Here is a 24,222-nt window from a genome sequence, read left to right as displayed (position 1 = left end):
ATACAAATCATAAGTGTGGCCATTCATTAAAAAAAATTGAAAATTATCATCTCTAAGCTTCCCACACAAACCACTGTTAAACTGTTCAGACTGAAAATATAAGTTGGCTGACTTTGGTAGACAGTGATAGACAGAAAGTGCGAGGTCAGACTTTCACTCTGCATGAGAAATAAGCTCAACTGCATAGTATGAACCTGTGCGTAGCTGAGCCACTAGGTACTGTTTAACTGCTCTGCATCCAAATAAGACAGCATTCTCAGCATACCATCTGCAATGAAGTCCTGATGAAGGGAGAGTATGGCTGCCTGCCAGCCTCCCTTTCTGCTCTGCAATCTGCCCATGTGATAGGAGGTAGAGTAGGCAGCACTGCAGCCTCCTCCTCTCCCTCGCTCACACACTCACTCACTTACCCCCCAAAACACTGCATATTCCACTGCAGTTCTGCTACAAACCACGAGTCACCCTCCAGCACCTCAGAGTGACATTGGCATAATGAAAACCCAAGGATATGGAGTAAAAGAACTGGGGATTTGACACAAAGCTTCTCTTTGGTAGAGTCTGAGAGATAAAGTGCAAGTGAGCCATAACTAGTAGGGGCACTTGATCTTATGGAAGATTCATAAAGGCTTAGTCTAATGAGCAGGATAAAACTGACAGACAAAACTCTAGGCAAATAAGAGAGCCTGCTGGAAGAACAGGTTTCTGCTGTTACATGCTGTCTTGTTACCGGGCCATTAAATGTTTCCATACTAAAGTCAGGGGGGATATTGTGTTAGTCTGCCAGCTGAAATGGGCAATATAGCACACAGCTATGACTAAAGGGGCAGCTAGCAGTTCACAGTACCCGATGACTCAGAGTCACAAGTAAGCAGGTTGAATCACAAGACTATCAAACACATTCAGGTCTTCTCCTTTTGCTCTGCCATTGTCTGTCCTTTCATATAGAATCCAAGCATGGCATTATCACAGATTAAAAACAGGTTTAGTATGTGCATTTAAAGCTATGCAATGGTTCATTCAATGTGCAAAACAACACTTTTTACAAGTACACATATTCATACTAGTAGAGTGACTTTTATCTCAAATTCAAAGCAATTTTGCAGCCAATTATTCACACATAATGCACATGTGTAAAAAGAAAAAATGACTAAACTATGAAGCTGCTAAGCCTGCTAACATCTGTCATCTGCTGACACTGCAACATATGAGACAAGTTTATTTTTAATGTCAGTCCTTTGCAACTTGAACAAGAAGTTAACAGCAAATAAAAAGCTTCCATGTCTTGTAAATGATTCACTTCTTGCAATAACACTATCATGTGAAGTTCTTTACACACTGTTTGTGTACACTAAGAGATAACATAATCATACACTACAAAGTAACACACACATCCATTCCAAAACACTGAGCGTGTGATAAGGCCTTGATGAATTGGGGGCATTAGCAGGCCAGGCTGTGTCGCGACCCCTGGGTCTCCCAGTATGATCCAACTCAGCGTTTCTCACACAGAGACTCCTAAGGCATGCAGGCCCCTTCAGAGGAGGAGGAGGAATTTCATTCTGTAAGCCTTTTATTCTCTTTCAGGCTGTTTGTCCCCAACCGTCAACTATTCAGTTTGCTCATTCTACTGTTCTCAGCTAAGACCCCTGAAGGAAGACCAAGCGGATGAATGTGTGGGATACCAAAATTCCCTTAGGACACAGACCAGCATAAATTCGTGTGCATGTGTTTTTCAAGACACAGTGTTTGGTTTTTGTGCGTGTCCTTGCGTGCATGCCAGTGCACTACTTACTTGTAGTGTTGCCTTGCATCTGAATGATACATTTTGACTCTTTGCTCATCTCCCTCGAGTTGAAGGGCCGAACTCGAACAGCGACTTTTACAGACGCCCCAGACATGATCGCGGTTTAGGACTCTGTCCCAGTTAAGATTCCTTGTATATCCCTCCTAAAGGAAACACAGAAAAAGAGATGTTGGTGTGTGCTTTTGTAAAAAAAAAAAAAAATGGTGTTAAATAAATGAAGCAAGACTGAGTTTGTCTTCATTATAAAATGCCAGAGTGCAATAATGCAGTACCCTGGTCACAAAATGTCAATCAAACACAATGAAAGTGCACCCCCTCCCAATATCAAGTCATAGCAGCCTACAACAAATATGGCCGACCCAAACCAACGAAGCTGTTTGTATTATGTAAACAGCAGCCAGTCAGATATCAAACACTCAAATGAAGGATGCAAGGTGATGCATTTCATATATTTCTACAGCATATGCTAAATGCGTTTGATGAATACAATATCTGAAAATTGCATGCAGTAATTGCCCTGCATAAACAACATTATATATATTTTTTTAAATCAGAAACACAACTTTTCAATGTGTACAATCTATAAAAGCTATATATCCCGCAGCCGGTGACTACATATGCCAAGTATCTCATGTTTTTCCATGTCCTTGCAGTCAGCCATACTTGCTAAAGCATACGCCCATGAAATTCTATCTACCCCTATTTGGTGAGGGCTACAGTGGGGCTGCGAGATGGGCCTGTGTGCCTCATCAACACAGACAGACAGCTTAAAAATTCATTTTTTAAAATCAAATTCGCCGATGTTAGGAAGTAGGCTAATCCTCGGCGGCTGTGTGTTTAGGAGTAATGCAGGGAGGAGTTGCATGCTTATTTTAGCAGCACAGACTGGACGCATTGTTCCTGGTTCACCCTGCATGGCGAGGTTTAATGGATTTAACAATAAATCCTGATGTGTGCATTGTTTTAAACACTAGCTAGCTAACCGTTATATTTTTAATGTTAGCGAGCGGTAAGACACGAGACGTTAAGTGCTGTGTCTTCAAGTCCATGGCACGAAACGGAACTAACTAACCTCCGGTGTCTCTGACGGATATAACAACCCGACCACAGACAGAAACCGTGGTCGAAAGACAAGTGACAGTGTATGTTTTATAAATTAAACAGGAATGTAAAGCTGTTATCGCGACCAGAGCTATGTAACGGTGCAAAGGCACCGTGTGAGGCTACCAACGTTAGCTAATACAGATAACTCATCACCAGCCGCCAACAACTGCCTGGAATAAATCAGTAATATCAACCCTGTGAACGACAAACATTTCACATAAAAATAAAGACATTATTTCAACGTTTTATACTCACGTTTGTAGACTCTCACCAGGACAACACCATAGGACAGCGGCGAGAACTAACGTTAGCTAGCGGGCGTCAAGGTGTGTTGTTTTTTTTTTTTATCTGAATCCGCGAGCACGAAAACTGTTATTAAGTCCACTTTGGTGAAAAACACCCATTATAGCGGTATCCTCCGCCGCATGGACCTGTGGCTGCAACCGGTGCCTCCCAGACGACTTTATTTTCCAGTAGAGACACAGACGGACGTCTATCGGCACACAAGCGAGAAGAAGAATTGATAGATTGCCTTGATTTACCGAAGAGATTACGTCAACTCCCTCTCGACCGCGCTGACTGACAGCCCGACGGGCCAATGAGCGAAGAGACACCGGTGACTAATGTGTCGCAGAGCCAATCGTGGTCCCCGAAGTCGGAAGTAGGCGGGGTTTATATTTTTTTTCGACCGTGACGCCACACTGCAGGATTTCTACCCACCGCTCCCCGCACCGCTGTCACCGCAACACCCAGGGTCACCGCAAAGAGCGCCGTCTAGTGAGGGATGGACGCATATCACATCCTCGTGTCTCAAAAAACGTATTAAACTCAGTGATCTTCATATTATCCTTTATTCTGAATTTTAAAAAGTGTATATGCCATAAGTAAGTGTCATGAATGCAGGCATATTTTACCTTCATTAAGAAAAAAACGCTTATTTTGATATTTTTTTAAATCATTATTGAAAGCAATTTGCTTTTAATTAGGTAACGTTGTATAATTTTTTTTGCATTTAGGTTTTTCATTGTGTGCAACAAATGTGAACAGCTTTGAGACTGACTGAGGTTTCATTGTTGTGTCTCGGGATCTACTGCACCAGATTACCCTTAATATCTTGCCAATAAATTTGGGACAATTGCCAAGATTAATCCATTAGTTTATAACAGTTACAGTACAAGAATGACTAAGCTTATACATTTGGGAACAAACCACATTTCAAAACATAGATTTTGTGTTGCCAAGAAGTGGAATAAGTCACCTATGCACATAAAAAAAAACGCAGTTAGTTTTTGAGAAACCTTCAAGTGTAAGCCTACCCCCAATTATTTTATTTTACTTACTCACCTGAAGTGCTGCATTTTCACTCACTTTACAAAAAGGACTCTCACACAATTCTTCTTTTTAATAGTCAAACTACAAAAAGAAAAAAATCTTCGTCCAAAAACGCCCAAACAAAACCACTGCAGCATCAATCTGAGGAAAAAACAGCGACGAGGTTGTGAAATAATGTGCATCATCATTTATTTCAGTTCAAAATCCTAGCTTCCAAAACAGGTATGTGGTTAAAGGAAATCATTTCCTGTACAGTTAAGGTCAGCAAGGTCAAGTTAGGTACAGTGCCATTTGAAAGAGACCATCTGGAGGTGAGATGTCAGTGGTTCTGAAGAGCAGACTTTTTAAATGGTGTGCTCCCTAAAATGGTGTTTCTGGTGCTCATGCTACATTCTCTCATTTTCCTTCCACTTCGCCTAAAAAGGGTTATTTGTCCATGAGGCGCTTAGGAGGTTCTGGACTTGAGGCCATGCACACACAAGAAGTAAATTCAGTCTATCGAAGTCAGCAGGGAAAATGTGACTAAAAAAGGAACAACTGAACATACTGTATTTTGGTAAACCACTGCTTATCTTCCTACGGTACTCAAGAAGGAAGCTGACATTATGGATCAGTTTACGTTAAGCTACATCCTTAATGGATATTCCCAGTTCTGAACTTCGTCTACAAGCACAAACTGTGCGTCTGTTAGCTCTGGGAAACCAGCATACATTATGTGGACTCATTGTCACAGTCTTGATAATGAAAACTCAGAGCTAGTCATTTTATCAGAACCCACCCACACTCTCCCAAATGTAATGCCCATCCCTCTCCCTCAAATCACGTCTTTAATGAAGCCACCATACAGAGTATTACAAAACAAAATGAGAACTATAAAGGAAAAATGATCAATGAAGTGACTTTATGCACCTCGCTGGTAAACGTGTCGGTGGTGGAAACGTATTCTTGCAGCATTATAATGCATTAACTAACTCTTGTTAAATATATGTATATATTTTGATATATATATACACAAACTCATGAGAAAAAACTTAAAAGTCTTAACTTTATTATATTTCGTTTTTAGAACCATGGTAATGGTTTGAGACAAAAAGGGTAAATGCGAATAAAAATCAAATCAGGTCTCCTTTTTTTTCCCATTCCAAATGTTTGTTTTTTTGTTGTCATCGGTAGAAGTGACACTGAAGTCAGGCGATTTGGACAGATCCCTTGATGATGGTTAGCAGGCCAGATGATGTCGACATGTGGTGCTTAGACAGGCCGTCCGCCCTGCTTCTCTCTCATCCAGGCGTGGATCCTCTCCTTCAGTTCAGGGACTGTAGAATTAAAAAAACAAGGATTGTGAGGAGCAGCTAAGAAACTGACAGGCGGTAATTTCTTTTGACATTTAGGTGTACTGAAATCACTTGCCTTGAACCTAAAACTCAGCGAGTGCTTTGATGCTCTTAGGAGGAAATGTACTTTCTCTTGCCTACACAATCGCTGGTGAAAAAGCATCATGGTGGGTTTACCTGATTCCAGCATGCTCTCTGTGAGCGGCTGCCTGTTGAAGGGGTCAGTGGGGGAGTTGAGCAGATGGCGCAGGATGATGGATCGGTCCATGATGTTCCCCGAGGGCAGAATCACGGGGTCGGTCATGAGTGTGTCCATCAGTGGGTCTGTAAGAAAGTCACGCTAACATTTAAGATTCAGACCCAAACACTCTCGAAAACAATATCCAACAAGTTTGAACTGATGACCTTGATTTTATGCTTCTGAGCGGCACAGAAAGGGAGTTCTGCAGCAGCAGCACTGGCACTGTTGTTTCATCACAGTGACAGCTATTGTCATCATATCCCTTTGAACATTTCCTTTTTATTTAAAGAGGCAAAACAAACATCATAGCTTTCTCAACAGGCTTCTCCTTGTGTTTGAAGAAAGGTTAGTACTCAAATGTTTTGCATTCATTTGAAAATGGGAACGCTACCAGCTTGTTAATCTACCCTCTGGATTTTTTTAATTAAGCAGAGATGTACCAATATAATTTTTCCTTTTCCTATTCCAATACCTGAACTTTAGACTTTAGATATATACAAATTTGAATAATTTTTTTAACAGCTGTATACTACTAACCTAGTGTGAATGTTAAAATTAAGAATAAGTTAAAGGAAAATAAAACAAAACAACCTAAAATAAAAAAGGCTTTTGTAAGAACAAGCAAAAAGACAATTAAATTCAATATTACTACCAGGCAAGGCATGGCTTCAAACATTTGTCACATACTGAACCTCAACTGCTGAAAAAATAAATGTGTTATATATGACAGCAATATTGGTGCACCTATCAAAACACCAGTAAAGAAAATATCCAATAAATTCTCATTAAGTGCTTTCGATAAAGTGTCCTCTATATTGAAATGTCACAGGGTTGTTATAGTAGGGCTTGTAAGTTACAAAAATAAAACCTGGCATGGCAGATTTTAACCACATAGAAAGCCGATACTCCAACCTGCTGTACGGCACACTCCCATCAACCGTGGTGGGTTGGCTGGCATAACTGGGAATCAAAGGAGGTATGTGGGCCACGTTCTTGTTCTAGATTATATTAAGTCTGTGGTTATAGGATATCCTTGCTCTAAGCTGTCTATATGACCTCTATGATCTGTAAAATCCCCTGCAAATGTCTGGAACTCAACAGCAACAGAGGCTGCTGAAGATCCTGTCTGTCTGCACCGGCTGACATGAGGTCACACCAGTTTTCTAAGCAAGTGACTTTTTCTGCTTGGGGCCAAAGAGCCAGTGGCTTACTAGATGTGGGCAAGGTAACCACCAAAACAACAATTCATGTTTATGTTCACTGTAATGCTAGAAGCAGGGCAAGATGACTCTTTCTTTTATTATATTTTTATTATTCATAACTAATACATCATGGGAAATACTGGGGACCTTAATAATAACTTATTCATTTTAGGAGATTTGACTAATTGTCTTAATAGGCTTCAGGTATTCAAGACAGACTTATGGGGCTTCTAATGACATGAGACTGATAGTAAAACACATACAAAAGAAAGTTTTAAGTACAGTTACCTCTTCTGAATACACAGATGTAAAAGTTAGACGTATGCTGCTTAAACATACGGTAGACAAAGACAGACACACATACACACCTTTGAACTCGTCAGGTGCGTCGCTGTAGTCCATCTCAGACTGGGAGTTCTTAGCGACTATTTCCTCCACCTTCTCCAATAGCAGCTTGAATTTTTCAATGGCGATGGAGGACTTAATACCAGCCTTCCTCATCTTTGAGATCACCTCCTCAAAGAGCTCGCGGCTGTATGACCGCTGCACACGGACAAAAAGTGATGGGAAATGATCAGTGAGCTGTGACAGAAGCTTTGAGATGATGCAAGTATAAAGTACATTAACTGTGTTACTGTCGTCATATTTATGACTTAAAACAGTTTTTGCACACTTCTTCATAGGTTGTTAGACTGTATGCAACAAGCTCCCAACATTACAATATGAACAACAATGCTGGCCAAGCAGAAGATGAACTGGTATCACAGGTATTCTCCATTAACAAATCATTCACTGTCAAGTGCTTACAGTCAATACTTAGTTCTTACTTTGCCAAAGCTCTCTTCCAATAACATTAAAATAGAAAGGAAAAAAGTATTTCCTTGTGTTAAGTCAATTACAAGTAGCACTACAAAATTCTACATGAGGACCAGCATCTAATTAAAAATTCTATTAGCAGTAGTCAAGCAGGCACCCACAAGGAAATGGGGCAAAGAAGACCTCGCTACTCTGGCTGGACATTGTTTAAGAGATATATGATGCAGATCGACATTTCAACTTTTCAGCAAAAATGGACCTTAAGGCTTGTAAACCCTATCACAGAGACACCACTATAGTTCTATCAAAATGTAATGTACTTCACTGACACTTCTTCTGGAACAACAAAGTGGAAAGCAATCAAACACTTGAAAATGTTCACTTTACACACTAAAATCAACTAACCCCTGTCCCTAACTGCTTCCTGTTTGAACCATCTGGGGATAAGTGGGTATTCATGATTAATGGGGTGTAATGGGTTGGGTGAAACCTGGGTAAAAACACTGTATTACATTCACCAAGTACAACAGAAAATTCATGCTGGAGTCTTAATGGCAATACGACCAGGAATGTGATGATCTACCACAATGGCCTGGAGCCTTTTCTCATGACCATTTTTCATTACAACAAACTCTCTTGTGTGTTTTATCATTAAAGTAGGAAGAACACACAACGAAATGCCTGAAATGTGAGTAAAAATACTGTATTTGTGATCAACTGTGCCAACCTGGTCATCTGCAATTGCTTTAGCAAAGCGGGCACAGTCTAGCTGCAGGTAGATGTCGGTCAGCTGGTCTAAGAGCTTCTTGGGCTCAAAGCCGTACTTCTCGGGGTTCTCCACCTTCAGGTCCCGACATTTGGGCCCACAGAGCTGCTGGAGGTTAAAGTTCAGCATGGCGGCTAAACGAGGCCCTAGCTCCTGTATGAGAAAGATGGTGCAGTTTAGAAAAGCTCGTCAGACTTAGAATGCCCAATTAAGACGATGTCGCCTAATTGAGAATATATTTCCACGAATAAAAAAGAATTTATATCAACTTAAAATGTGACCACTTTGTGTGGAGCAGCGACACTCACAGGCCTGAGGAAAGGCTTCTGGACCTGCTTGGTGAGGATGTGGAACATTTCAACCGTCTCTGTGGCCAGGGCCAGATAGGAGCGAGACACCCGCTCATCCTGAGTCAGCTGGGACTGGCGGCTCTGCTGCTGCTCCTGAAAGTTTGCAGGGAAACACAAAACAATACTGTTCTTAAATAATCTTCAACAGTTACCTTCTGCCAATTGTACCACTACTGACACACTGTTCACCCAATAACCACTTTCTTAACATTTTGTCTCTCCTGCCTCCATTTTTATCCCTTCCTTTTGGAAGTCTTTTCAATTCTCTGTTTTATTTAGGACATATTTTAATCATAACTATCTGAATGCATGTAATACCTGGTAAATATTAAAAGACCCTATAAGTACTGTATGAGCACTGACCCTAGGGAGCTGCTCCCACTGCTCTTTATTCTTCATCTCTTCTTGAACCTCGTGGATACGCTTCAGGGACTCGAGGCTCTCGTCTAACAAGAAGGTGGTGTCATTAATCAGCATGTTGATGTAGCGCACAAACTGCTTGCCAGAGCTAGAGGGGAGGAAGCATGAAAGAAGATAGAGGAGCAAGTCAGCTTGGAATCGATCAAAGTCAGACAGCCACTGACTCAAACTTAAATTGTGTGGGTTTTTTTACATGACAAATAACGTTTGTCAAAGCAAACTCACTTGAACTCCTCCATGAAGGTGCCATGGTGGGCAAGGTTCTGCCAGAGACTCTTGAAGATAGTGCTGATATGGTACCGTATAGTGAACTTATCATAGAACTCGCTGGTGGCACCAGTATGCTCGACATCTGACCAGAGGAGACAGTTGTTAAGTCAAAAAGGAAAAAAGGGGACGAAGACCTTACAGCCAAGAAGACTAGTAGTATACTTAGAACTCACCGGTGTAGAACTTCATAAGGGCGGGGACCAGCTGTTTGACAGACAGCGGGTGGTTCTCCATCATTTCAGAGAATCGCTGAGTACGAGGCTGCACAGCAGGGTTGGTGACAAACAGCACCTCCACCAACTTAGCGATAAGGTAGGGGTTCCTGATGTAGTTCTGGCTGCAGATGAACACCACCAAGAAGGTAACGATGTCCTGGACACACGGCTCGTATAAAACCTGGGGAGAATACCTGGGAGAAGGGAGGGAGGATGAGGTGGAGGAAACAAACAGGACTGAAAACAGCTTATATGTCACTTTCAGCTTTAGCTTCTGTGTGCTGGTCAACACATTAATAGTTCACTGATTAATGTATGGCTTACACTTAATATAATCTATATTTTCATTTCTTTTAAGACATTTTACTGACATGGCTGACTAAGTGGGACAACTTTGCAAGACGATAAACTTACTGCACAACAAAAAGCAGAAACTCGGCCACATCCTCAATGTAGAACTCAGGCAGAGCAGCAAAGCTTTTGGGAATCTCAGGGTTCAGTGGCAGGGTGATGCTGTGCAAGGAACGAAGAAACAAATATGATACTTGGATCTTAATGTATAATACACTCTGAAGTCAAACACAGTATGACAAAAAAGAAGCACTTCTGTTCCTTTTACATCATTATCACAACAAAAAGTAACATGATGCGTCAGTTGCAAGGCGACTCACTTAGGGTAGGCAGGGTCCACCATACGAAGAATGAGCTGAATTACTGTGCTGTAGAACTGCAGGCATCTGCGGAGCAGGTTCTCATCCAGAAGGCCCACGTCAGCACAAGCTTTGGCTCGCACCAGTTTCTGACAGGACAAAGTCACACACAGTAAGGATCACATCTGTGTAAATATGCTTTGTCATAGAATCCTGCATGGTTCAGCGTTTACAGCGAGTCCAGTAATGTGACAGAAGAGGATTTGCAGGTCTGTACCTTTAAATCAGTGTTCAAGGTTTAATCAATCAATGAAGGGAAGACAGTGGATGTTGAACTGACCTTGAGCTGGGTTTTGCATCGCTTGAGCATCTCTCTGTGTCGACTTGCCAGGGGAGAATCTTTCCATTGGCTTTCACTGTTCTTCAGCTCCTCTACAGTCCTAACATGAGGAAAAAAACACCATTAGATACACATCTACTGAGCATGCTATTAATACCTCTGTGTGTACGTTGGTGTGTGCGTGTGTGTACCTATTCAGTTCGCGGATGGCTCGCAACCTGCGGATGTAGCGCCTGCAGCTAGGCAGGATGGACAAATGGTGGGTGTGCAGCGTCAGGAAGAAACACTCGGTGGGGAACTTGGGTTCTGAGAACTTGGTGGGATCTTCATCTGTCCATGTGAACAAATAAAATCCATTATTTCAATGATAGAAACACACTAGTATCATTTTGGAGATGACTACAAATAAAGCAGGGGCAGAAGGATTATCTAGACAGTAACAAGAATGATTCATCATCAGATTAATTGGATCACTTCCAAGAAAAAAAAAACAAAACAGATCTCACAGATTGTAATTCAGCATGTTAATGAATCACTTGGAATATAAGTAAGTGTGCAAAATGGCTTCTCCACGAGCAATTAACAGATTTCTCGAAGTGGCAGCAGTCTATGAATGATGCAGCAGACTTAAACATTAGACTCATTTCACATCCTCACCATCATTAATCTCCTTATTTTAATTTATGTCAACTTACGCAGTTCAGTGAGCCAGCTCTTGAGCTCCTCCATGGTGGCTTTCAGACGCGTCTCCTCCAGGCTGACAACAAGGCGACACCGTGGATGGAAAATGTAGTAGGGGTCCACCGTCTCCAGCTTGATCTTCATGCTCAGCTGTTGCAGCACCCATAAGAAGTTGAGCATGAAGCCGTCTGCAGACACTAGCTTGTCATCAGTCTAGGAAAAGAGAAAAGAGGATGAATTCAGAACAGTTGAAAAAGCTGAACCTACAACCTGAATATGAGAACAAGCAAAAAAAACTTGAGAATAGGGGAACATAATTTTTATACTCTATTTTTCATTTATCAACATTTTAAACATAATAAAAATTAACAAATCAATTGTGTGCAGACAATTAAAAATATCAAACTGAATTATTTAATTGAATTTTTTGTGCCAATTTGGTAAATCAAAATGACTTTTTATCAATTATGTTGGATTGAATAACTTTTGCAACTTACCTGCATCTGGGCTTTCTTCACATTGTAGTTGACTAGAGCTGCCATGTAATTAAGAGCTGATTCGCGCGTTTCTCCATTTAGTAGGATGTTATGGAGAACTTTGAATAGGTCACCCTAAAAAAAGATGACATGTCACTTTAACAAATTTCTCCATACACGCAAGGACAGATTTTGTATACATGCATGATAAAGACGACACTCACCCTTGCTGACTCCAGGTAGTGCTGCAATGATTGGCTGACGACTCGCGTGTTCTCCATGGTGATGGCTGGGCCAGAGAAATACTTGTCTCCTACTTTGGTCTAAAGAAAAGAAAATTGTTGGGTTAAAGATTAATTAAAGAACTTGCAGTGTTTTTCTTTTGACGTAGTATTGGATTCAGTCTGCTCTCCTTCCTGAGACACTTCTCAGCTTTTGGCAGGACGTTAAGACACGAGAATACATTGCAAATTGGCAACAATCTGGTGCTTCTGAGTTATGGTAATTATTTAAGTAATTAGGCAACTCACATCATCCTCAGCAAACACAGAGAGGCTGAAGAAGGCTCCCAGGTAGGACAGTCTCTGGATCTCTCTCCCACAACCAGGGCTCAGAGGTTTGGGACACCATAGAGGCAGAGATGTCGCCTGCAGAGAAGAGCCACGACAGACACATATTACATAGGGGTACACAGACTTTTTGTGGGGCTATTAACAAACCTATCACCCATTGAATTGTATCTGTGTGTCTGTGCTTTTCATTGTCTTCCGCAGATGTTCACAATGTACTCCTACCAGCTCACTCAGTTTAAGTCGCTTAGAAACGCTAAATGTGTCTTAAAATTAAGCAGTGGTTAAGATATTAAAAAATAATAATTTATTATCATACAGAGAACAAGCAACCAAGTAATATAAACTCAAAGAACTCTGGAGAGATTGTTTTGTTGCTAAATATAGGCCCAGTACTTTTTCATACAGGGGAATTCTGTCTTAGACTTGGTGTCATGAATAAAATACGCGTAACACATTTTTCTGTGCTGATGTCAACTGGATGGAGGTATAAACAACAAAGACAATTACCAGACCTGAGAATAGAATAACACATTTTTAGGGAAATAAAAGGCCTAAATAATCTGAGCCATGACAACATAATGATGAACATCTAAAGTACCAAAATGAGGCTTTGGCCATCCAAATGTATACTCACCAAACTGCACACTGGATGAGTCTTTCCATACTTGATTTCACAAAGCTCAGCTAATGCCTGTAAAAACAAAAACAAAGCACAACTGAAACAATGCCTTCAAATCGAGATTTTCCTCAAACTCACATTTGGAGTACATGGCACGAACACCAAACTTTCATAACATTAGCAATTGAGTGATTATTTAAGTCATTATTTTACTTGTTACATTTGTAAAAAAGGAAATTAAAACCAACAAGATCCCTAACAAGCAACCAGCAACACTCCAATGACAAAGGCCGTTGAAAATCAACTACTTAACCCAAATTCACAGTCTCAATCATATAATAGCTCTTTATTATGTGTATGACAGCATGGATGTTAAGTGGCAGACAGCACTTGACTCAGGATTTCTAGATCGTCAAATTAGCAAGAAAAGCATCACACCATGATAGGGTTCATATACTGAACATCTGGAGCTGTCTATCCACTGAGCAGGCCGGTTGTCTGACAGGCTGTCAGGACCTCTTTAAGCTGCTCTAATGTACATCCCATCATGTAATTTTAGCCACGTTAGGGATCACTTCCTGCCTTTGTACTACAGAGCAGGTCAGACCAGGACAACATCTCCTTACCATGAGGGGGAATTTAAAGTTGTCGCTGTCGAAGGAACATTCTTTGACTGCAAGAGCCAGTCCATGGAGGATGGGAATGAAGATCTGAAAAACAAGGTAGTAAACATTAGGGCTAGTAAACAGTTAAAATAAATAATTTTGCGATTATTGTTCACAGATACTGTAACTGCTTCATGATTGGTGGAAATGATCACTTTTGCATAGCATTTTTCATTTTCTCGAGAATTAAAAAAAATGATGTGTCATTTGCTGAAGTCGACCAAACAAACATGTTTTCTTACATCTCGAGGATGATTTGTAGCAGATGACCTGGCCTACAAGATTCGAAGGCCAGGTCATCTCTGTAGCATGACAGTACTTCACTGCAATGCTGTTTTCTCTATATATTTTAACTTTATCAAAAATTACAGTTTAATTGCGATTAAAATAACATTTCAATTAATTTTGCAGTCCTAGCAATGCATCAGTGTGATGTTAACTTGTGGAAGGTGGGAATGTTTTCTATGTTTTTTTCGTCTTGTACCCCTGGCAGAGAAAAAGATCTACAAGGGTACTATTATCCCAAAATGCAATTAATGTTGTCAACAAACTACAGTAAACTTAAATATGAGATTGTAAGCTGGAAACTACACGAATGAATGCACTGTTGAGAGATCCTTGTTTTGTTATGTGATGTTTTTTTGTTTTGTTTTTTAATCTTGTGGACTAAAGTTATTCTATTCCATTATAATTTTTTCTTCATAACTGTTAAGGTACTTTAGAGACCTAAACATGCCATCACTCGAATTACATTCATGTGAATGGCTGACTCATAGGCTCATTTTTACTTGTGTAGACAGAGTTGGTTTATGTTTTTTTATCAAAGTAAAAGTCAGTACCGTGTAGCTCCATCAACCCACAGGAATGCGTATGCGTATCTTGCACTTCTTCCTGCCCTCACTGTATGCTGGGATAGGTTTCAGCCTAAGTGAGTAAGTCTCAACATGTATTAAAAATGGACGGACATGCTTCCCACCTGTTTGAACACCTCGTCCTCCTGATGGGTTATGCGCACAAGCTCCTGAATAAAGCCATACGGAAGGTTCCGACACAGCATATAAGGTACCAGCAAAGACGGCTGGAGAGGGCTCCTACGTGTAGAAAACAGACAAGCATTGTGTTGAAATTAAATAAATAAGTAATGTGTCTAGAGTCGAGGTGAAGAGCAGTTGCTATGGAGACTTGAACCGAAAAGGGAACAGAACGTAACACAAATATAATGCCAGATAAGAAGAAAATAACCCAAAATTGTCACGGTGTGTGGCTGGCTTTTCTTACCGAGGCTGGGTCAGGGTGCCTTGCAGGACCAGGGCAACGTTGGAAATACACTGAGAGCGAATGTTGCTGAGAAGCTGGCTGACATTTGGTTGGCTACACATCTGAGAGAAAAATGGACAGGATAAAGAAAGAGGGAAAATGGTTAGAGGTGCGATAAAACTGTCTGCTGTCAATTTCACAGAAGCTCTCTCCAGACTGTTGAATCACAGTGTTCTTTGACGAGCTAAACCTTCACTCATTGGCAGACCATCTGGCCTGCAGCTAGTCTTTGAAGTACAGACTGTTCTGCTGTCCTCACGACATTCTGCAACCAATTTAGACACAGTGAACAAGCTGAAAAGACCTTTTCGGCTGCTACCATAATGAGGATCACTATAATCTTAAAAAATTCAATTTAACAGGTAGTCTTTTTCAGTAAAAGGGCAGAGAACACTTTTTTTTTTTTGCATTAATCACCTGAATATGATCTAGTTGATTTCTCCCTTTTTTTTTTCTAACAGGCAGCCAGTTACCTTGGGAGCTTTCCTCTCCTCCATGCCAACACTGTCGAAACGCTCAATGAGGTAGTTCAGCATCTCTGTCTCTTTGCATGTTTCAATGGTGAAGCGGTCGCTGGCTGAATCGCAGGACAACCCCCCTCCACATGCACCAAGACTAAAAACAAAAAGGGAAACACAAAAACAAGGACAGAGGCGGGTTTATTAAAGAACAGAAAACATCCCTGTACCATCACCGAGAGATATACCGTTGGCATCAAACATAATCATGTATGTATGGTTAACAAAGCCACTCTCAAGGGTCCTGAAAGAAACAAACTATGGGGCATTAGTAATGGCACTGCAGCATCATCTCAGTACTGGGCTCTTGAATAAGGAAAAAAAAAGATCATTATTAAATATTCAAAAGCTGCAAGTCTTTGAAGCTGATATTAGGATTCAGCTTGCCACATTCAACTGACATATACGGTGATAACAGTTTAAATTGCTGTTAGTGGTCAGCTGTAATCGCAAAACCTATTTGTGGCGTTGCTTCACAGCACGACAAACGTTACAAAGTAATAATCTTTATTTTCTGTTCATAAAACACAGGCAGTACAGGAATATCACCTCTACTGTGGGTTACAATTGTTCTTGAAGTGACAAATGAAACTGACACAACAAGTTATATTGTTAAAGAATGTAACTTGATTCACCATGCCGCTTTTTTCTTGAATAAATACGAGATGGAAGTTTCACAAAACTTTAAATTAGAGCATTTGTTTTTGCTGTTGTGAAGACGGACTCCACTTATACACTTCAGTAGCAAACAAATACCTATAGAGCAGGAAATCAGACTCCCTTTTCTCTCGAAACGATTACACACATGCGTTAAATTAATAACATACAGTTCCAGTCATCACAGTGCCCTACAATGCCAAAGCGAAGTAACAAATCAGAATCAAAATATGACTGAAATTGAATTCTTTAATGTCTGTTTTATGTTGTGACAACATTTCTAAGTTTAGTCTTGCTCCATCTCAGAGCAAAGGCGATGTAAATTGCAGTAACTACAATAATCAACCAAAAACCAAGGCAGTACAGCTGTTAGTGTAGTTACTGCACTCTGCCGTGGTTTTTCTGAACTTTGCCATTATACTACCTATACCGTTTTTTTTCAGGTAATACAAAGAGAGTGCAGTATCTGCATTATTACAGTCATTAAGACATGAAAATGGTTCGAAGGATACATATTTAATAAGAACATAGCTGCTCTTCTACCTATAATGTATTTGGCTGGAGTCAAAAAACTTTGAAGCCATTTTTCTCAGTTTCATAGCTAGTATAGTTACTGCGATTAGCCTTTATAGGCATAATAGTCTCATGCTGTACTATAGGGGTTAAATACATAGAAAATTTCTCCATTAAGTTTACACGCTCTTTCAGAGTTGAAGATCCTTGCTTGGGGTGGGTACAATTACATAAAAATACACCGCCTATACTCACACAACTGTAAAAATGGAATTCAAAATCGACTTTACTCAATAAAAAAGGGGCCACTAGGACTGGAGCGGTCTTGAAATATGTGGGGGGGGTTAAGGTTGAGGGTTACAGAACTATTTAATATTTTCAGTTATTCTGGCACACCTAAACCACATTGAAAGCTGATGCATCATTTGGACTTCTACCTCTGTATTTTATACTTACAGCCACATTTTATCCTAAAAGTTATAGTTATGCCATCTTATGTCAAAACCCCTGATGACCAAAACACATAGCGCAAAGTTAGAGCACTCTTTAAGCTTAAGATACATCGTTTTTTTTTTTTCACTACTCTACCCTGGTGTGTTTGTGCACAGTTAGTGTTAAGCCTCCTGGGTCCACTGGAACATGCAGTGGACAAGTAACTGAGCAAGCACACACTAACACGCACACACCGTGCAGCGGTGTACCTGGACCCAAACTGAACTCTTGAAAAATCCTCCTCCTCCTCAGAATCTTCATCACTGCTGTCCTGAGACATGTCAGAGAGGGCATAGAACAGGAACGACAAGGGGCTAACATGACAAGGAAGAGACAGGAGGAGTGAGGGTAAAGATTCAAAGAGAAGAGGATAATATGCAAACAGAGGTGAAGTGAAAAAACATGAAGACAAATGTGGAATGGTAAAAAGTCACAAGAAAAAAGGACGAGGAAGAAGGGAGCACTAAGGAAAGGATGCTGGAGGGTTGCATGCTCGCTTCAGGACTACTTCTTGTGCTACTTCTTTTTAAAATATTCATTAATGCCATTTTGTCTGCAGCTTTAACACACTGTCAGAACATTTTTTCAACCGATAACTGAACTGAATGTCACAATCACTCACACAACTTGTCTTGAGCAAGCCAATGCAAAGAGGCGTAAGCCACATCTTATTTGCTCGAGAATTATATTGCAAAGTAGCAGCGTGGGAGCTATAAAACATGTTTGTTAAACTATGTCCAGTGTTAGTTCTTTTGCAAAGGGGTTAGATCAGGGCCATTCAGCTGCTTAGTCAATCGAGCCAGATTTCAAACTGAAAATGTAGATGTGCCAGACATTTTAAACAAATGCAAAGGAATGTAGTTTAAAAAAAAATTGTTTTTCAAAAGTTAGTATATGGTGACTTAGCACATCTATAAGCATCTGTAAGACACATACATGGACGTACACATTAAATGTAGATTAGATACTTTGCCATAAATCAGATTTATGTATGCAGAGCCACTAGGAGGAATCTTCTTGGCTGGAGGTGGCCTGCAGGCTGCTGATTAGACAGACCTGAGTTAAATCTTTTAAAATGATACATGTAAGCAGCCTGGGAACTTCAAATAATAAGACTAGAATTCCTGTTTATTGTCTGGACATGCCATATATTAGCATATTTGTCTCATGTGATGCAATTCAAAATTAATTAAAGATATATGGAGCTTGAAATGTTTGATTATATATTTCTGTAATTTCCTTTATCTAAATCACCATTGGAGCATTTGTAACTGATGACAGTGTATATATTTTTTCAGAGTTACTGCGAGAACTCTTTTTCTCTTAAGATTGGAAAAACATCACTTTTAGACTAGCAGTCTAAATCGTATCCAGCTGAGATCATTATAAGCTTGTGTAAATGAGAACCGACTGCATGAAAATTAAGAAGACAACAAAAGGTATCTGGCCAAAGATTAAGTTGACTCTCAAATCTGGCTCTTTAAAAGTTAAGGTTTTAGTATGTTTGCTTTGCTGTCACCACAAACTGACATGCACATGGCACATGAGATACCTAGACGGTGGGATCCTTGCAGCAAAGGCAGCCTGTCGGGCATTCGTTCTGGGTGAAGGGGGCACCACCGCAGGTGGTGTGGAGGAGGGTTGGTTGCGAGCCCTTGGTGAGCTCAAGGAGCGGGACACAGGGCTAGGTGGTGGGACAGGAACTGGGGTGTTGGGAGGAACAGAAGGCCCAGCAGGGCTAGGAGAGGGTCCAAAGAAACTGAATCCTCTGGGACCCGGACTAACCGGGGAAGGAGCCCCCCAGGGAGAAGTGACTGAGTAAGGCCGGTAGCGCTGGGAGATGGGCATGGGGGCAGAAGGAGGGTTGAGAACGTGTCTTGGGGTGGTAGTAGTAGCGGGTGGGCTAGGAGGAACAATGAACTGTGGGGTAGAGGGTGTGGAAGGTACAGAGGGTGTGGAAGGAGAGAGGAGAGATGGGGAGGTCCTCTTGGCTGCATCCATAGCCATTGAGTGAGGAATACTACACCCATACAGACTGTGGACAACATTGATGAGACGATGATTGGTAAAACTCATCTAGCAACAAATTCTTAAAAAATAGAAATGATCAAATCCAAATCAGAAAAAAACAAAACAAATGGCAATGGTTTCCGATCACATGATACCAATTAAATATCAATAAAGCACACTGTTTGAGGAGGAGTGCGGGTGGCCTATTTAGAGTCTTGATATGTCTCTTAGAGTGAGAACTCATAATACTGAGTCAAGGTACTTGCCTGGACAGAGAGCTGGCTCCAAAGGACCCTGCACTGGGGCCCATGGGGCTGCCACCTTGACTGGAGGGCTGCACCAGTGTCAGACGGTGGTCGGGGGATTTGGCTGCTGCAATTGGCTGAGAGGTGGCGGTTAAGCTGGCGAAGGGGTTGTGGACACGTGACTGGGTGGACATCATTAAGACTTCCATCAGGATCTGACCGATCAGGTCTTTGAAGTCAGAGTATACTACAGGAGGGGAGGAAAAAAATAACAGTCAAGTTATCAAACCGAGCTCGTTATGGTGACTGAGATAAAGACGGCGTGCTGTGACGTACCATCTTTAGGGTTCTGGTGGAACTCTGCAGCCAGTGAAGGGAGAAAGATGACATCTCTATCCTGCTCCTTCCACGATACGCGGAGGATCTTACAAATGAGCTGCAGAGCCTGTTCTTCTGAGACATCCGAGTTTGCAGAGGTTTCCTGAGGTGCAGAAATAAAACATTAAAGTGACAGTTTAATCACAATATAGAGCTATAGCAGAGTAAATGCCAAACGGATGATCTTTAGTCAGCATTATCACATGATCATTCCGGTCTATCAGGAGTCAGGTATGCATCAATAAACCGCAATAAATGAAAATGAAACCAAGAACAGCGTCTACGGAAAGTCCCTGATCACCTTCGGGTCAACACCCAAAGACTCTTTTCATGCGTACTAATTTGAAGACTCACTTGATCTCAAAAAGGGCATGATCAAAGTCACATAGGCCAAGAAAAATAGGAGAAGAGACCCTCTCTTTTGGGTAATATTCACTGCCGCTGTTTACCTTATCGCTCAAGTTCCTCTTCTCCCTGCGATCGCTGTCCTCCACCTCCATGTTCTCTATCCCTGAGTCCACATCCACCTGGGACATGCTGGAAAAAGATGTAGGTGCAGTTAATAACCGTCTTCATCCCGAAGTAGACCATGTTAACACTCGAACCACGATGTCTGTATTGTCTTTTACAACTAACTACATAAGCAGATCCTGTTAGAGCAAAACATGTGGCCATGCTCTTAAAGACTATAGTTCTTTAATGTTTGCTACAAACAAACAAGGAAGAATGTAACTTTCTGAAGTAACATCAAAAGGATCATAAGTTGCTCCAGAATTTCTTTGTGTTTTACAGTCTCCTTTCAAGCCCAGAGGAGAGGACTATTCGAGACCCAAAACATAGATTTCAGTATAGTTTTAGCTGTATTTCCATTAGTGTATTAAAGCTTATGAACTGGACAGTTAAATATGCAATGAGAAAATTCTCACCTCTTTTCACAGGAGGCAGTGTCAATGTCCATGCTCTGCGATCGGGACAAACTCTGGGACTGAGTCTCAAGGCTGTTGGAGGGGGAGCTGGACAGGGAGCTCACACCCTCGCTGCTCTGACTACCATACGCCACCCCTGCAAAAGAAAAGAAAACACCACAACTGAGCACCTTTAAGGTACAAAGAATATAAAAGTGGATAAATAAAAAATATTTTGATTTAAGAATTGTCCTTATTGGTTCTGAAATAGGTGTTATATTGCGGGCCTGGCTTCAAGTTAGATTGTAAGTGTGATGTTTACTTGCTTTTCCTGTGGGGTTTTTTCAAATAAAAGTTCAGACTGCTGGAGTCGCTGCAAGTGAAGCCCACACACTTGGAAGAACCTCTTCTAAGTTTCCTCTAAAAATTCCTCTATCATGGCTTTTATACTTGCAGCCTGTGCAGCCTTGGATTTTAGTCTGTCACGTCTTTTCTTGTTTTTGATTTATTTCATTTTTATATTCTTGATGCTTTGATGCCTTTATTTTTCTGTCCATTTCCAATGAACTTTCACAAGCACCTACAAGGAAAACTATACAGATTAGACATGATTAAGCAGCCATTTAAGTAATATATTTTCTGTCAAGACTATCTTTATGGAAAAACAACTGGGTTAGCAAAGGAGCAGATTATTGTTTTTAAGATCAACAGCCCTGATTAATGCAAACGGGTAGAGAAACAGCTGATTAACACTCAGGATGTTAGTGTGGATGAAGAGCTGGAGTTAACTTCTTCATGGTTGCACAACAATCATAATGATTACCAACAGAACAGATATACACTGTATACACTGTCTCCATCAAAGTGATATTTAACGCATTAACATGCAATCAAGGCCTTTGTAACTGCGAAGAAGAAAATCAAACATTTCAACAATTTCTTGAAAGTAGCACTGGCCCTACACGGTAGCTTTCTGTAGCAACATCACCAAATATCAACAAAGAATCCCAGGAAATTGTCACTGTGTCCATACAAGGCTCATTAGTGTGTTTTCTAGAGCAGCACAAGAAAGCATCAATTCTCACTCTGTGCAGCAGGCCTACCACAATGTCACCCAACAGGGACATTGTTGATCACAACAAGCTGCTGCTGTTTGTGTTGCCGTCACTCAGAGTGTATGACTGGTTCTTGCTGCTCAAATATCAAGGTCATAAATATAAAGAGGTCCCTTTCAGTGTGGTTGTTGTTTATCTTCAGAGCCTCAAAGACAATATGTCACAGGCTCATTTGAGTAGGATGATGAGGTCAGAATATAGATTACAAAAGAGGTTGACAACAATAACTACGGAGACAGCCAGAAAAAGCAGACTGGATCCTGACCTCCTGGTAACATCAAACCTAAAGTTAAGGTTTACCTTAAATGGTTGCCTGCAATAACAATAATGGCACAGCAAAAAACAGAAATGGCTAAATGTATACTGAAAGCTGTAGATGTATTTGGTTCTTACCAGAGGTTCCCATAGGGGATGTGGCGGGGGTACCACTGTGGACATTGAGCCCCAATGATTGAGAGGCAGCTGGTGGCAGGGGCTGGGGTCCGGCACCTGAGGGTCCTGGGAGCGGTCCAGGGGGAGTCTCTCTCTGTGGGGATGTCAGGGGTGTGCTGAGAGGGGTGCTGGGCTGTGATGTCTGTCCACCTGCAAGTCGTGCCAGTCGCCTTCTGCGAATCTTGAATGATTATACCAGCAGATTATTACACAAGAAGTACAATGAAATCTCACTGAAAAGTAAGCATGTATAAGGACAAGTTAAAATGTTTATAGACCATTAAATGATTAGCCAGACACTGTGTTTAATCTCTGGTTAAGTGGCTGTTACAATCAGCCTGGACAATATAGGAAATGTCAGGGGATAAGTTTATTTTTATTCCCTATATTGGATCACTAGCCCCAGACAATACACACGTCGGGATAAATGATCGATTTTCATTCATCGTTTTTGTAGAAACATGGTCTAAATTTAAGACGGGCCTCGCCGAGTACACACAATGTAACCTACATTACGAACTGAGTCAGATGTGAGCACTAATGGAGCTCGTACGTGAGGACATCAACGATAGTAAATCTGCACGCTCGGTTGCGAGTTTATCAAGTAGCTTAATACGGGTACATGGTGACGAAATGTTTTTAATAAAATGTAGTGGATGGTTCAAGAGGAACAGCTCAGTGGCCACATAGTCGGCCCACAGTTCATTGCACAATGGTGGCCCGGTGTGTTTTTTATGCTGAGTCGTCTCACAGGCTAATTTTTGTGTTAGCAAAACAACGTTAGCAGCTGACAGCTAGCTTACGGCAACGATATGCCAAATCGACTCAGTAAACAAAATTCAACGTTATCTGTCAAAATATAAAGTGTAGAGGACATCTGCCAGATAAAAACAAGCCGACGTGTTAATTTGTGTTATGTTGTTTTACATGAAAACAATGTTATCCACGGACCAGCTTGTGCACAGCTTCTAGCATTACGTTAGCAAGTTAGCATTGTGCCCCGGCTAAATTAAATTAAGGTCCTGACAGCGGTGACAGAAACGTACGACCCACATCCAACTTCTAGTTGGTTCACTCGGCAACATTAAATGACTCTTTTAAATAAATACAAAATGGGTCACGTTGGTTAACACGCATTTATGTATGCCGGTGTTGAGCTAAATGTGGGATTTCATCGCGAATGCTTTTCTTCAGTTTAGACTATGCTAGCCTCTGAGCTAGGTTAGCTTCAGTAGCAAGTCGGCTAGTAGCAAGACCATTTGAAATGAGGTACGAAGGAAAGGAAGAAATTTGTAAACGAAAGTCTCAATTTTAGCAAAACGCAGCTACGTTAATTCTCGGCACTCATTTCGACCTTTGTTCCATTGTCACCTTACCTCATCTGCGCTCAACTCCTCCATCGCAGCTAAGTTAGCTAGCTATTTCACTTTCAACTGCTTTAATGTGTGCCAGCCAGAGCCAGCTAGCTAGCCTGTATTAGAACTAAATATGCATAGTCTAACTCCTTCAACAAATACGTGTCAGTCCTGATTGTCTTCAAGATAAAAACTAGGACACCGGTTTACGGAGGGTGGCAAGATAAAGATCCTCCGCAAAGTCTCTCGTTTGCTAGTTTTCTACCAAGATTGAAACAAAAAGAAAAGTAGCTGGCTATTATACGTCAAAATACAACAGCGGCCATTTTGGTTCTACACAGTGTCACGTGACTTCAAGCCTGCTGGAGGAGGTGAGAGGCTTCACATAAATATATCATTCACCTGTTATATATGTTCAGGTGGTAATC

General features: G+C 41.0%; 2 protein-coding genes across 17 annotated transcripts in view; both read right to left on the bottom strand.

The window, feature by feature from the left end:
• The window catches only part of kif1b (kinesin family member 1B), a 60,975-nt gene extending 57,530 nt beyond the window's left edge, over positions 1 to 3,445 (bottom strand). For 9 of the 15 annotated variants that reach the window (XM_084365933.1, XM_084365940.1, XM_084365937.1 and 6 more), the window contains exons 1-2: positions 3,164 to 3,433; positions 1,793 to 1,947 (exon numbers count right to left, since the gene is read on the bottom strand). In XM_084365933.1, coding sequence (XP_084222059.1) covers positions 1,793 to 1,898 — 106 coding nt within the window. In that variant the 5' untranslated portion in view covers positions 1,899 to 1,947; positions 3,164 to 3,433. Of the gene's footprint in view, positions 1 to 1,792; positions 1,948 to 3,163 lie in introns of all 15 variants that reach the window. The other 6 variants (XM_084365945.1, XM_084365947.1, XM_084365934.1 and 3 more) reach the window with 2 other exon arrangements.
• A 967-nt stretch (positions 3,446 to 4,412) lies between these two features.
• Positions 4,413 to 24,142, bottom strand: ube4b (ubiquitination factor E4B, UFD2 homolog). 2 transcript variants are annotated; one of them, XM_084367641.1, is made up of 29 exons: positions 23,816 to 24,142; positions 22,401 to 22,620; positions 20,914 to 21,049; positions 20,437 to 20,524; positions 19,946 to 20,090; positions 19,631 to 19,856; positions 18,907 to 19,389; positions 17,564 to 17,668; positions 15,648 to 15,789; positions 15,136 to 15,236; positions 14,834 to 14,948; positions 13,819 to 13,902; positions 13,208 to 13,264; positions 12,532 to 12,648; positions 12,226 to 12,324; positions 12,023 to 12,136; positions 11,540 to 11,738; positions 11,036 to 11,174; positions 10,845 to 10,944; positions 10,526 to 10,653; positions 10,269 to 10,367; positions 9,813 to 10,048; positions 9,595 to 9,721; positions 9,313 to 9,457; positions 8,908 to 9,042; positions 8,561 to 8,752; positions 7,386 to 7,560; positions 5,752 to 5,898; positions 4,413 to 5,556 (listed from the first exon to the last, which is right to left on the bottom strand). In XM_084367641.1, exons 1-29 carry the CDS (start codon positions 23,837 to 23,839, stop codon positions 5,492 to 5,494), a joined length of 4,143 nt encoding a protein of 1,380 aa, XP_084223767.1. In that variant the 5' UTR covers positions 23,840 to 24,142; the 3' UTR covers positions 4,413 to 5,491. The 2 variants fall into 2 exon arrangements, with proteins under 2 accessions (XP_084223767.1, XP_084223768.1); XM_084367642.1 differs by lacking the exons at positions 17,564 to 17,668; positions 18,907 to 19,389 and having other exon boundaries at positions 23,816 to 24,140.
• Between the last annotated feature and the right edge of the window lie 80 nt (positions 24,143 to 24,222).

This window comes from Pagrus pagrus (assembly GCF_965226575.1).
Source record: "Pagrus pagrus genome assembly, chromosome: 11".
NCBI lineage: Eukaryota > Metazoa > Chordata > Actinopteri > Spariformes > Sparidae > Pagrus > Pagrus pagrus.
The sequence above is the reverse complement of the archived record's forward strand: the minus strand, read 5'-3'. Positions and strand labels throughout refer to the sequence as shown.